A 14,814-nucleotide genomic window follows, 5' to 3' on the forward strand; every position below is an offset into this window, starting at 1 on the left:
CCAAGTACTTGTACAGAACAAAGCTGTCTTGATCCGGACGGACAACATGACAGCCATGTACTACATACAAGAACAGGGAGGCACACATTCTTTGCAACTGTCCCAGCTTGCACAGAACATTTGGAGATGGGCCATCCCACACAAAATATATCTACTGGCCCAACACCTTCCAGGAGTTCACAATCCGATTACAGCTCTGTTAAGTAGACAGACACAACAGATTCACAAATGGGAACTACATCCACAAGCTCTTCTACCATTTTTTAACAAGTGGGGCCAACCAGACAAGATCTGTTCGCCACACACGACCACGCAAAATGCCCAGCCTTCGCCGCCAGGTTTCCACACCCGTTGTCCAAGGCAAGTACGATATGGATGAACTGGTCACGCAGATTTGCATACGCTTTTCCTCCACTCCCACTGATCCCACTCGTGGTATGCAAGTTCCGACAACAGTCTCTCAAACTAATCCTAGTAGCTCCCACATGGGCTCGCCAACTGTGGTTCACAACGCTCCTATAACTCTCACTAGTTCCACACCAAAGACTGTACCTGTCCCCATCCTTGTTAACACGGAATCATGGAGAGATCAGACATCCAGAACCAAGTCGACTGGATCTGGCTCCTGAAGTCTTAGTTTGGTTACCTTAACCTGCCACCAGACTGTATGAACATCATTAAAGAAGCCAGATGACACACTACTGGAGCTTGCTATGCTGCAAAAGGTTTGCCATTTACTGCACCAATAATCATATTGATCCACTGGATGCTTCCATCCAGAATATCATCTGCTATCTACTGCATTTACAAAGATGTAATCTAGCATACTCCGCTATACGTTTACATCTTGCAGCACTTGCTGCGTACTTACAAAACAGATAACACTTGTCACTATTTAGAGTCCCTGCAATTAAAGCATTTATGGAAGGACTAAAGAGAAGCATTCCTCCTAGGTTACCACCCTCTCCAGTGTGGAACCTAAATATTATTCTTACCAGGCTCATGGGACCCCCATTTGAGGCTTTACACAAATGTGAACTACAGTTCCTCACATGTAAAACAGCGTTCCTAATTGCAATTACCTCTCTTAGAAGAGTAAGTGAAATTCAAGCTTTCACTATACAGGAACCATTTTTACAATTACATCGTAACAAAGTGGTCTTCAGAACAAATCCCAAAATCCTTCCTAAAGTAATCACTCGATTTCATCTTTATCAATCAGTTGAGTTGCCAGTGTTTTTTCAAAACCCAGAATCTGTAGCAGAAAGCTCTACACACCCTAGACGTGTAAAGAGCCCTTTATTACATTGACAGAACTAAATCCTTTCGCAAGACAAAACAATTGTTTGTAGCTTTCTCTCCACCACATAAAGGCAATCCCATCTCTAAAGCTTGTATTGCAAGGTGGATTGTAAAATGTATCCAAATATGCTATCAAAAATCAAAACGCACATTATCAATTCATCCTAGAGCGCACTCCACATGCAAGCTAAAAGCCTCTATGGGTTTCTTTGGGAATATTCCCCTAGAAGATATCTGTAAGACAGCAACATGGTCTGCAACACAGACTTTCACTAAACACTATTGTGTTGATGTGCAAGCCAAGCAGCAAGCTGCCGTAGGCCAAGCTGTCCTCAAAACTATTTCAAACTACTGCAACAGATACAGGTGACCACCGCTAGGGGAGATACTGCTGTATAGTCTATGCTAAGCGTGAGATCTGCAGCTCATATTCCTCGAATGGAAAATGCTACATACCAGTATGCATCTGTCCTTGGTATGTAGAGCTGCAGATTATAAACCCCATCTGCCTCCCTGTATCTGTTCCAGTTCTATCTTACTTAGATATACACATGGACATCTTTTTTTCTTTCTACTAACTCCATCATTTCCCATCATGGCGAAAAACAATCTAAGGATTGAGTCGATGCCCATGCGCACTATTGTCCAAGGGAGGAGTCGCCTGTCTTGTGACTACAAAGACTTCTTCCAGGACGACAACATGCAATCATCCAAGCCCAACACCAGATAGCGATCTAATGCTAAGTGTGAGAATCTGCAGCTCTACAAGCCAAGAACAGATGCATACTGGTAAGTAGCATTTTCCTTATGCATTTAAAGTTGCAGTCTATAAAGATTTGTCTTTCATTTTAAGCTAGCTATTTTCACAATTGCTATACAGAGTAGCCACAATAGTGTAGACCGCATGAACAAAATGTTGCAATAGAACTAAATGTTCGAGGCATATGAGCTGCAGATTACACACTATGCATAGATGGCCACCTAGTGTTGGGCCCGGATGTTTGCAGTTTGTTTTGTTGTAGAAAAGTCTTTGGAAGTCACGAGATAGGTGACTCCTCCTTTGGATGATACTGTGCATGGGCATCCGCTCCATCCCCAGATTGTTTTTTTCCGCCACCGGGCTCGGATGTGTTTCCAGCGCTCTGGGTTGTAAATGATTTCCTTCGGCACGCAATCCTCACCTACTTATAGAAATTAAGTTTCGAACGCTTTTCCAGTCGACACTACTCTTAAACACCGAAAACTTTGATTCCGGTCGTCGTTGACTGCCTTCGGGCCTAACTAGGCCTCGACTCCAGCTCATGGAAATGACGCCATTTAAAATGTGTCCTCAATGTGGTTCGAAGTTTCCCCACACCGACCTTCATGAAGTGTGTAACCTTTGCCTCTCCCCGGAGCACGAGGCCATAGACTGTTCTGCTTGTGCCTCTTTCCGCTCCAAAAAGACTATCCGGGACCGAAGAGCGAGGTGAGCAATGGCTCTATCTTTAGCTTCGATTCCGGACGACATCTTTGAAGAAGGCGTCAACGTTCCAGAACAACACAACGTCAACAGCAATTCCGAGGCAGAAGACTCCAAAGTAGAGGACATCACTCCAGCACAGAGCGGGTCGTAAGTAAGTCCGTCGACCCCGACCCTTCCTCTACACACCCAAAGAAGGCCCTGGTCACACCCTCGCCCTCGGGCTCGGGTGCACACCGACACACTGCTTCTACTGCCCCATCTTCGGGCCCAGCTAAGAAGCTAAGTAAGCCTTCAGGCGACTTGGGCTCGAGTCGGCCTTCGCACGGTGCCAGCACACACTTACCGGCACCGAAAAAGAAGACTTCACCGGCTACGCCAACATCCAAACCATCTGCACCGAAACACACCACTACTCCTTCGGCACCGAAACCCAGGTCGGAACCAAGCAAACCCGCTTCGGATTCGAAAACACCACCGGAACTGAAGAAATCATCGGATCCAAAAAATATACCGGAACCGAAAAAAGCTTCGGAGCCGAAAAAGACTCCTGCTTTTCAGGTTAAAGACGTTGCCAAAAAAACAAAACAAACCACTTTGGTGCCGAAAGCTTCCTCCGCACCAAAAGATCGGCCTCCTGCAGATGACTTACTTTATCCACACCCTGCTCAAAAGACTCTAGCTAAAGATCCAATCACTGGACAGCTAATTTTGGCTTCAAAAAAGCAACCACTAGTCACACCAGATCCAGCCCTGCATTCAAAGAAGGACATGGCTACCTCTCCCTTAAGACTGCCTTCCTCTTCTCTTCACCTGTACCATCACCACATCCTCCCATACCACAACACTTCCCAGCATCCTCTATCATACCAGACGATGACAACAGGGATGATAGCTCTGATAAGGTGGGTCACCTACCTGGTCCAGCTACTCCTACAAGATCACCTGACCCGTGGGATGATATCGCCCCGGATGTCCCTCAGGATGACATATACCCCTCAAGGCCTTCCCCACTAGAAGTCACTGGGTTTCAATCAATTGATTCATAGGGCTGCACAATGTCATGGGGTAGACATGCATACAGACCCTGTAGATGAAGACTTCTTAATGGATACCATTGATAATGCACAAAGGTACTCATCCATTTTACCAATGCTTAAAGGAGTGATTAAGCATGCTCCTGAAGTCTTCAAAGAACAAGTCAGAACTCTGGTCATTAACCCTAGCATAGAGAACATATATAAAGCTGCTCCCTCAGACCCAGCATATATTAAAGGTCCAGTACCACTAGACTCACTTGTAGTTTCCAATGCACGCAAGAGAGCAAACTCACAAACATCAGGTGAAGCTCCACCACCAGATAAAGAGTCTAAGCTACTTGACGCATCAGGGAAAATAACGGCGTCTCAAGCAGAAAACATGTGGCGTATTTCCAATACATGGGCATTATTAGCCAGATATGACAGGGCACATTATGACGAATTAGAATCATTAATGAGGCACCTCCCTGATAAGTACAAGGATAGAGCAAATGAGCTTATCCAAGAGGCGAAAAACATTGCAAACACCTGTATCCTGTGTGCACTGGATGCAGCAGATACTGCCTCTAGGGCAGTTAACACCAGCGTCCTATTACGTCGACATGCCTGGCTACGCATATCCAGGTTCAAACCTGAAGTACAAAGTGCCATTCTTAATCAACTCTTTGAGCAACACCTATTCGGACCGAACGTAGATGTATCACTTGAAAAAATGAAAAAGGATACAGATACTGCCAAATCTATGGGAGCCCTACAATTGCAGGCTCCCAGACTTTCATTTCGTCTCTCATCCTATCGAGGTGCCACCAAGGGATACTCTTCAGACACAGCTTCTACCACGTACAAAGCCCCTACACAGTTCACTTACAGCAAGGCCTACCAAAGGGGTGGTTACAGGGGTAACAATAACAAAGGCAGAGGTACAAATAACAACTCCTGCTCTGCCTCTACCCCTGCCCAATGACTCCCTTCCCCCATCCCATTCCACTCCTGTCGGGGGAATACTTCAACAATACCTGCCAGCTTGGGAAAACATCACATCAGACAGGTGGGTGCTCCAAATAATTCAGTCAGGTTACTGTCTAGAACTAACATCCACCCCCCAAGCAGCGTCCAATGCCACAAGAACATTTAACACTGCTCAGACAGGAGGTAATAACCCTCCTGCAGAAAAATGCAATAGAAATCGTTCCAGAGCATCAGAAAAACAAAGGAGTATACTCCCTATATTTCCTAATACCAAAGAAGGATGGATCTCTAAGACCCATCCTAGACCTCAGACCTTTAAACATTTACATAGTCAGACCATTTTCATATGGTCACACTCAAGTCCTTCTACTTCTGGTACTAAACAACTTCCTGGTCACTCTAGATCTCATGGACGCCTACTTCCTTATTCCCATCCACACAGCGCACAGAAAATATCTCAGGTTTGAGCTAGACGGGCAGCACTGCCAGTTCAAAGTGCTCCCATTCGGCGTCACAACTGTGCCAAGGGTGTTTACAAAATGCCTAGCAGTAGTAGCAGCACACTTAAGAAGACAACATATTCATGTCATCCCATATCTAGACGACTTGGTCATATAAGCCAGCTCATACATTTAGTGTGTACAACACACTCACTCTACTAATCAACTGCTTCACGACTTGGGATTCACAGTAAATTACACCAAATCGTATATGCAACCCTCGCACATACAACAGTATCTCGGTGCTACAATAAACACCCAACTAACACTAGCTTATCCCTCTCCAGCCAGGATAAAAAGCGTACAAACTCTCCTAACAAAATTCAAAGCGCAACATTCGCTACCAGCTCGAGTGTTCATGCAGCTCATAGGAATGATGGCATCTTGCATATTTGTAGTACCTCACGCAAGACTGCAAATGCGTCCACTTGAAGAGTGCCTAGCACGCCAATGGAACCAGGCTCAAGGTCAACTAACAGACCTAGTGTTGATAGACGGTCGGACTCCTCGTTCTCTGCAATGGTGGAACATCAAAAACCTATCCAAAGGGCAACCGTTTCTAGAGCCAGTTCCTCAAATAGTCATGACAGCGGACACATCACTCTCCGGCTGGGGAGCTCACCTACTGCATCACACCATGCAAGGCAGGTGGACACTGCAACAGAAGTTACACCACATCAACCATTTGGAGTTGCTAGCTGTGTTTCTAGCCCTAAAAGCATTTCAAATTAAAGTGTCCGGCAAAGCTGTCTTAGTCCGCAGACAATATGACAGCTATGTACTACATAACCAAACAAGGGGGGGCACACACTCTGCAGCTCTGTTACCACAGAAGATATGGAGATGGGCTATACCACTAGAAATCTTCCTCTTAGCCCAACACGTCCCAGGAGTACAAAACACTATGGCAGATCTGCTAAGTCGACAAACACAGCAGATCCACGAGTGGCAACTTCATCCGCAAGTTCTTCATCTGTTCTTTCAAATGTGGGGACAACCTCAGATAGACCTCTTTGCCACACACGAAAACGCAAAATGCCCAAACTTTGCCGCCAGATACCCACACCCATTGTCCAAAGGCAATGCGATATGGATGAACTGGTCAAAACTATTTGCGTACGCTTTTCCTCCTCTCCCACTACTTCCGTTGGTGGTATGCAAACTACAACAACATTCCATGACACTCATCCTAGTTGCTCCGCTGTTGCAGATGTCTGTAGTACCACACCAAAAGCTCAACCTATCTCCACGCCTATTAACATAGAACCATGGAGAGATCAGACAGCCCGACCCAACTCAGCTCAACCTAGCGATCTGGCTCCTGAGGTCATAGTTTGAATGTATGAACGTTATCAAAGAAGCTAGACGTCCCACTACTAGAGCATGCTATGCTGGATAAGTGGAAACGGTTTGTCATAGACTGCCAAAACAACCAAATAAATCCTTTAGACATGTCTATTCAACACAACATAAGATATCTATTACACCTTCAAAAGTGTAATTTAGCCTATACATCTATCAGACTACACCTCGCTGCCATTACAGCATACTTGCAAAATAGACAACATCTATCCCTTTTTAGACTATCCGCTATGAAAGCTTTCATGGAAGGACTCAAAAGAATAATTCCTCCCGGAACGCCGCCTGCACCAGTGTGGAACTTAAACATTGTTCTCACAAAGTTGATGGGACCTTAATTTGAACCATTACATAAATGTGAATTGCAATTCCTAACTAGGAAAGTATCTTTCCTAGTAGCAATTACTTCTCTCAGAAGGGTTAGTGAACTGCAAGCATTTACCATTCAAGAACCTTTTCTGCAAATGCATCATAATAAAGTGGTTCTTCGGACTTATCCTAAATTCCTTCCTAAAGTCATTTCACCATTCCATCTAAATCCATCCGTTGAGCTGCCCGTATTTTTCGCACAGCCTCAAACAGTTGCAGAAAGAGCTCTACACACCTTAGATGTCAAAAGAGCATTACTGTACTATATCGAAAGAACACAATCTTTTCGTAAACAAAACAACTTTGTGTCCTTTTCACCACCACATAAAGGCAACCCCATGTCAAAATCAGGGATCGCTAGGTGGATTGTTAAATGCATACAAATGTTGCCACAAAGCCAAACGTACATTAACAATTCCTCCAAAAGCCCATTCTACAAGTAAAATAGGGGCTTCAATGGCATTCTTAGGGAATATTCCCCTAGATGATATATGCAAAGCAGCTACATGGGTTACACCGCACACATTCACAAAGCATTACTGTGAAGATGTGCAAACTAAACAACAAGCCACTGTGGGCCAGGCTGTACTAAAAACACTGTTTCAAACAACTGCAACAGATACTGGTGGTCGCCGCTAGGTGTGGGTACTGCTATACAATCTATGCATAGTGTGTAATGTGCATCTCATATGCCGCGATCGGAAAATACTACTAACCAGTATGCATCTTTTCTTGGCATGTAGAGCTGCTAAGTTGTACACGCCCACCCGCCTCCCGGCTACCCTTATCTGTTCCAGTATTATCTTAATTAGATACAAATCACATGGACATTACTACCTCTTGTACAGATCCATCACTTCCCTAATGGCGAAATACAATCTGGGGATTGAGCCGATGCCCATGCACCATATCATCCAAAGGAGGAGTCGCCTATCCCGTGACTTCCAAAGACTTTTCTACAACAAAACAAACTGCAAACATCCGGGCCCAGCACTAGGTGGCCATCTATGCATAATCTGTAACTCTGCAGCTCTACATGCCAAGAACAGATGCATACTGGTAAGTAGCATTTTCCTTACTAGCACACAGATTGAAAGATGGATTCTTTTTTAATACTTTACCAATATGCTTTGTTCTCCATATTGGTTACTTCAGCCAAAATGTTATCCGTGACCGTTAAGTACATGGAGCTAGAAGGTGGTTGAAGTTGGTAGGGGGCAACTTTGAGCATGTCTGCTCTAGTTAAAAACGAACTCTGTGTAATAAAGTTATACATACTGAGGTTAAGATGTAATTAATATATTTATTGACGATGATGACATTTAGTGGAGAAGATTACACCATGGCTTCAGTGTAGCTCCCTCCAGTCCCTGCCACTACCCCCCCCCCCCTCTACCACACCCTCCCCTCAGATACTGTCTTTAACCCTCCCTTCCCCCTTTTTAGCATTTTAAGAATTAACAAACGGATGAGGCATGCAAGTCTAGCAACATGTACTAAGGAGTTTTATGTAATGCTCATATCCAACGTTTTGTGGTACATATCGTTGTGGGTTTGCATGCGTTATGTTATTGCGGTCTAGTCTATTCGTAAGCACAGGAGACCGCACCATGAAGAGATTATTTAATATCTCAAATAATTTACATTTTAGATGATAAACCTGAGAAGGTGGAAAAACCCATTAACGGTGAAGATAAAGGTGACTCTGGAATTGATACCCAGAATAGTGAAGGTAATGCTGATGAAGAGGAAGCTCTTGCATCCAACTGCTATTACGACAAAACCAAATCCTTCTTTGACAACATTTCCTGTGATGAAAATAGGTAAATAATTTGGCAGTTATTTTTCTGACACCTACTTTGTATTTAGTGTATAGATTTTGGGACTCATGATTGAAGGAAAAGCAGAGTGCTAAGATTGAAAAATGTAGATAAATGGCACTGACAGGCTGCTATGTTTTTATTCTCTTAATAGAGCTTCAGATGTTTAAAATGTCTTAATCCTTACTTTTCCTCTCGATTTGCTACCTTTCAAGTCCTTCTGTAATAGGGACTCTTGACTTGAAACCCAGACCTATGAACTAGGGAATTGACAGTGTAGCTGTCAAACTGACCTCTTGCTTACAATATACATTGAGAGGGCTTTTGAACCTGCCCTTTTTATTAGGTCTTGCCTAAGCATCGATTGCGCTGTGTCTTCGAGACCTGCTGTGTTCAGGATAAGGGCATGAAGCTCCACCCATCTTTTTAATTTGCTCCGGTCCTTTGTAAATTGTGGATTTTAATTGGTCAATAGGCTTGGTAGGCCCTCCTTAGTACCGTCTTTTCTCTTCTTGTAACCGCCTATGAGGACACTCCCTGGTACAAGTGTCGTTACTCAGTGGGCTTTAATTACAGTCTCCAAGCACCATTTTCCTAAATAGGTTTTCCTGCCTGCAAAACAGGCAGGACAAACTCTCCCTCAACACTTGATTTTGATATTTTTTTTTATCATTTATCCAGCACGGCACACCTTGGCAGTAGTGGCAGCTGTGTTTTTCTTTTGTTATATGCTGGCCGAACACAGCTGCATGCCTTTACTTTTTTTTATGTAAACAATAGTGGCACCCTTGCTTTAGATTTAAACATCTTAAGCTAAAGCACGGTGCTACAATTGCTTTAAAAGTAAACAAATAGAAAAAAGTGAGCATTTTTGTTTACTTTTGAAGCAATCACGGCACCCGCGCTTTAGCTTGAAGATGTTCAAAGCTAAAGCACAGGTGCCGCCATTGTAATAAAAGTAAGTAATTTGAAGAAAAAAAAGCATGCAGCCACCATTTTTTGTCCATTTGTTACTTTTGTTACAATTGCGGCACCCTCGTTTTAGCTTTCAACATTTTAAGCTAAAGCGCAGGTGCTACAATTGGTTAAAGTAAAGAAATATAAAAAAACGTTTATTTCTTTACTTTTAAAGCAATCACGGCACCCGGCCTGTAGCTTTCCACATCCAAAGCTAAAGCGCAGGTGCAACGATGGCAGTGTGGGCTAAAGAACGGTGATGGATTAAACCCAGATCTTTTGACTGGGTGTGAGTGTTTGATTGATTCAGATGCTCCGTCCATCACCACCCCCTTTTGTACTGCTTTTGGCCGCCATAAGTGTGGCAGGGTATGCTCAGACGTGAGTCCCTTGCTCACTTTGCCACTGGATTCAAGCAAGCCGGGCTGAAGACGGCTGGAATGCCAGAAACCGGTCCTCGGAAGCTTGTTTCCGGTCAAGGGAAGGCATGGCTTGGCGGTTCGGGCTGGACTGTTCCCATGAGGCACAGGGTCAGACTGATTTGCATATAGCCATGTCTGAAGTGGGGTGGCAGTGTGGGCTAAAGAACAGTGATGGATTAAACCCAGATCTTTTGACTGGGTGTGAGTGTTTGATTGTTTCAGATGCTCCGTCCATCACCACCCCCTTTTGTACCACGATTGCTTAAGGTCTCGCATTTGCGAGAGTTTGAGCTATTGGCATTGCAAATGACACTGGCTTTTATTTGTGTTTACAAAGCCTGCAAGAGGTGTTTACGCACCTCCTTGTAGGTTTTGTTAAATAGTCGTCTGTACTCAACCATCATCTTTCAGCCTTTAGCTTGAGATTGTCAATCACTTCTTGGCTCAGTAGCCATCTCTCACCTTATGCTACTGGTTGTTGAGTGTATCCTTCGACCTCCAGTCCTTGCATTCAACTGCATAAAAAACTATTTTACAACTACTGCTGAAGCGCTTTGTCCCGTTTGTATTTCTCACTCTGTGCTAACTGCATGCTTTAACACATTATGAATGATTGCAGATCCTTTGGCTTTGTCAATGCTTGTTTTTGTTTGGGCCCGAGTTGTAAGCAATCTTACACACACAGCTACTGTCCGGGTGTTGGCAACAAGACAACACACAATTTGATTAATTAACTGCAGTATACAGTTATAGCTTTGGGATGCCATTGCCTCCATAACTTCATTTCTTTAAAACAAATATTAATTGAGGCCCTTTCTCATCCATAAGGCAGTTGGTAAGACGTTGAAATGCATCACTTATACAAATAATGCATTGATCTTTCTGTGCAATCTATAGTTTGCCTCATTTTAAACAACTGCTTTGTTAAAATGAAGATAGTTGTGGAAATTTTTATTAATCCATTTTTGTGGTGCTTAATAGGGACAGAAGACAAACGTGGGCTGAAGAAAGAAGAATAAATGCAGAGACTTTTGGCCTTCCATTGCGTTCAAACAGAGGTCGTGGAGGCTACAGAGGAAGAAGTAGTGGCATGGGTTTCCGTGGACCCAGAGGTCGTGGAGGTCAAAGAGGTGGTTATGGTGCACCTAGAGGATTCCGTGGTGGTTTTAGAGGATCCAGAGGAGGCAGAGAGTTTGCAGATTTTGAATACAGAGTAAGTGTCTGGTCAAATGCTAACACCTAAATGATCGTACTGCAGCACAGACTGATGTGGAATGAATGCAGGGTCAGCTTTCTATTTTCTTAACTGCTGATTTTTAGTGTAAAATATGTTCAGTAGAATCTGTTTGATTATAGTGTACTGGTTAGAATTACTCTTGCAAATAAGACATTTACAATTGTAAGAGTTCGAATTCCAACGGAATCATTCTCTTTTTAAAACTGGCCACAGCTAAACCAACTTAATGCTTATTTACAGTGTACATATGTATATAGTATATTTTCTACTGAATACTTTTAACCCCAGATTCTCTCGCAGGGGATTTCCATTCATAGTCCTAGACACTGAATAGTCCCGCCCTCGTGCGGGGACCCAGAGCACTTCAATATATGTCTTAAGTGTAGATTGTTGCCTTTCTTCAGGAAGGCCTGCCACAATACTTAAAGAAAACGAATGTTTCCGCCTATAGATATAGACTACAATGGCCTACTGTAGGAAGCTGACTCTGTATATACTATACCAAAGTAAGTTATAGTGTACACAGTCCAGTGGATCCCCAGAGGCTTTGCAGAGGCTAAAGTAAGTATCAATGATCTCTTTTGTGGTAGTGTGGGCGAGCAGTTGGGCTTATCAGAATGCTGTATTAAGCATTTGTTGTACACTCTACCAAGAAATGATTACCCAAATGCAAAGACTAATTCCAGAACAGTTTGTTGTAATAATATACTTTACTTTTATTACTAGAAGCAAAGAAACTAAGTTTCAGGCAAGTACAATTTTCAAACTGGCAACACTTTTCAATGGACTTCAGTTCAGCAGTTAGATACAGTCTTTAGAAATAGTAATACTTTAGAGTTCACGTAAAATACACAATTAGTGCAATACTTCAAATGACAATGTTATCCTTTGGGAGGAAAACAGAAAGATCAATACAGTGCAAGGTTCAAGTGAGCACCAAGACTGCACTACCAGCAGCACTAGGACGGCCGGGTGCAGAGGTCCGATTCGGAGTAGGGTGCCTAATGTTAACCAGTGGAGCAGAGGGGCACTCAGTCGTGCCAATTACAGGTAGGTAAAGCGGAGTTGGAAGTCAGCCTCTGGGGGCAGGACAAGCATCAGGGGCCACCACAAGGCAGCACCAGACCTACACCCTGAGCGGCACAGGGGCAGCCAGGTGCAGAGTACCAACACAACGTCTGATGCCAAATGCAAGTCAATGGAGGACGACAATCTCGCACAAAGGCTGCAGGCTTGGACAAGGAAGCTGTATGAAGGAAACCAGTGGCTGGGCAGGTAAGTTCAGATGTTGGGGGGTTCACCTGGACAGTCGTCGGTCAGGCTTCCCAAGGCATGGGAGTTGCGGGTGCAAGGGTGTCTTCAGACAGCGGTAAATACTTACCGGAGCCGTACAGGGGGTCCTTCGGGTTGAGGCTGCAGGTGTTGGGGAGTCAAGGAGAGGTCAGCCAACGAAGGACTCTGGATCGCTGGGGAACCTCGCTAGGATCAATGGGCTGGAGGCGTCTGGTGCAGTGGTAGACCCAGAGGCGGGGTTTTGTGGTTCCACATGCCAGAGGCCCTTCTTGAAGTTTCTTCATGAACAGGGCTGCTGTTCTTTGGAGTTCTGTTTTTTTTGTACTAGGCAGCAGACCTTCGAGAGGTTTTTGGAGGCTTCTGGACTGCGGGACAGGTAGTCTGTTTTCGTAGGATCTTGAGGGCGGCTGACAGGCCTGTAGGGCTGGGGCCAAGCCAGTGGGTGTCAAGTCTTCTTTGCATGCATGGTTCCTCTTTGTCCTCTTCCTTCGAAGGTCATCAGGAATTAACTATTTTTCAGTATGAATCTTTCTGGATTCACTATGCTGTGCATTCTTCCGCCATCTAGTGGTTGGGTTCGGAATTGTAGTCTTTTTTTTCTTTTTTCTTTCTTCATGGCACAGGTGGGCGTCGACATATCACCATTTGGTGTCCTTCGTGACGTCGACGTGCTTCCTCTGGAAGCTCCCACCTTTTGGTCACCATCTTCAGATTCTTTTTTCCGCGGTTCACTCTGGATCGTTACGGAAGAGCTCCATAGTTTTCTGAGAAAGAATCGACGAAAAGAGAAGAAAATCGGCGAAATTCAAACTTTTCAAGGCACCAGCCTACAGGTCAGGTAACCGGGACGAGTAGGTAAAACGTTTTCAACGAGATCTCGGCGTTCAATGGAGAATGCGCTCCCAGGTGGCCCCCTGAGCGGCAAAATGGACAAAACCACCTTTCAAGTTTTGCACCAATTGCCACCACAAATACGCCCAAAAGGACCAGCATCCAGTATGCAACCTCTGCCTGCCGCTTGACCACAACAGCGAGGACTGCAATGCTTGCTCGGCGTTCACACCCAAGACCATCAGAGAAAGAGCGAGGTAGAGAAGGGCGAACCACACCATGTAGGGGCCACCTCCATTGCTCCACGTCGAGCAGACTAATTATGAGTGGCGGGACAGAGAGAAGACACGCATGGCTTAAAGTTTCAGACCTCACCAGAGGTGCAGAACAACATCCTGAACACAACTTTTAACTGTGAACAACTGTTTGGCACACCAGTTGACAAGTTAACCCAGCTCAAAAAGGACAACGAGACAGCAAGGTCCATGGGAGCTCTGCAGTTCAGAGGGATGCGAAAGGGTACACCCGCTAGAAGACCAGGTGGTAGGGGTGGCAATGTGCCTACTACATCGCACCAAACGTTCCAGCAAAGCTACCAAGGGAACAATCTGGGCCAGCAACATCAGGGACAACAACAGCAGCAGAACTGACAGTAACAGCCCCGGGGGTCACTCCTTTCGATGGCACTCAAACGGATGGGGCCAGACATGGAGAGAATGCCAGCAGCCTACCCCCAAGTGACTTCAAAATAATGCCAACGCCCACCCTAACTACACCTCTGGGTGGGCAGAAGGACATACAGAAAAACAGAGACCAGGCGTTTCACAACAAACAGTACCTTGAACACACAAAACCTGTAAGGGGCAGAATGAGACTTCATCCAGGAGTGGAGGAAGGTCACAACAGACAAATGGATACTAAACATCATACAATACGGAAACTGTATAGAGCTAGAAAAAAAACCTCCGAACAGAAAACTAAGATTTAAGGGGCACTCCGCAAAAGAACTTTCGCTCTATCGACTAGAGGTGCAGGAACTGCTCAGCAAGGAGATAGTGCTGCACAACCAAAGAAACAAGGGGGTTTACTCCACCTACTTCCTCGTGCCAAAGGTGGACAAAATACTAAGACCTATCCTAGTTCTAAGGTTTTTGAACACATTCATAAGGACTCTGATTCCAGATGACTTCCTTACAAGAGGTAATACCACAAATACAACAAGGGGATTACATGGCAACTATAGATTTAAAAGA

The 14,814-nt window shown here is 44.6% G+C and overlaps 1 protein-coding gene across 1 annotated transcript in view; it reads left to right on the plus strand.

Annotated features, from left to right (window-relative positions):
• The window catches only part of LSM14A (LSM14A mRNA processing body assembly factor), a 318,574-nt gene that overhangs the window by 244,310 nt on the left and 59,450 nt on the right, over positions 1 to 14,814 (plus strand). The window contains exons 8-9 of the mRNA XM_086945147.1: positions 8,653 to 8,824; positions 11,182 to 11,413. Coding sequence (XP_086801273.1) covers positions 8,653 to 8,824; positions 11,182 to 11,413 — 404 coding nt within the window. The remainder of the gene's footprint in view (positions 1 to 8,652; positions 8,825 to 11,181; positions 11,414 to 14,814) is intronic.

The sequence above is a fragment of the Lissotriton vulgaris genome, chromosome 12 (assembly GCF_964263255.1).
Source record: "Lissotriton vulgaris chromosome 12, aLisVul1.2, whole genome shotgun sequence".
Lineage (NCBI taxonomy): Eukaryota > Metazoa > Chordata > Amphibia > Caudata > Salamandridae > Lissotriton > Lissotriton vulgaris.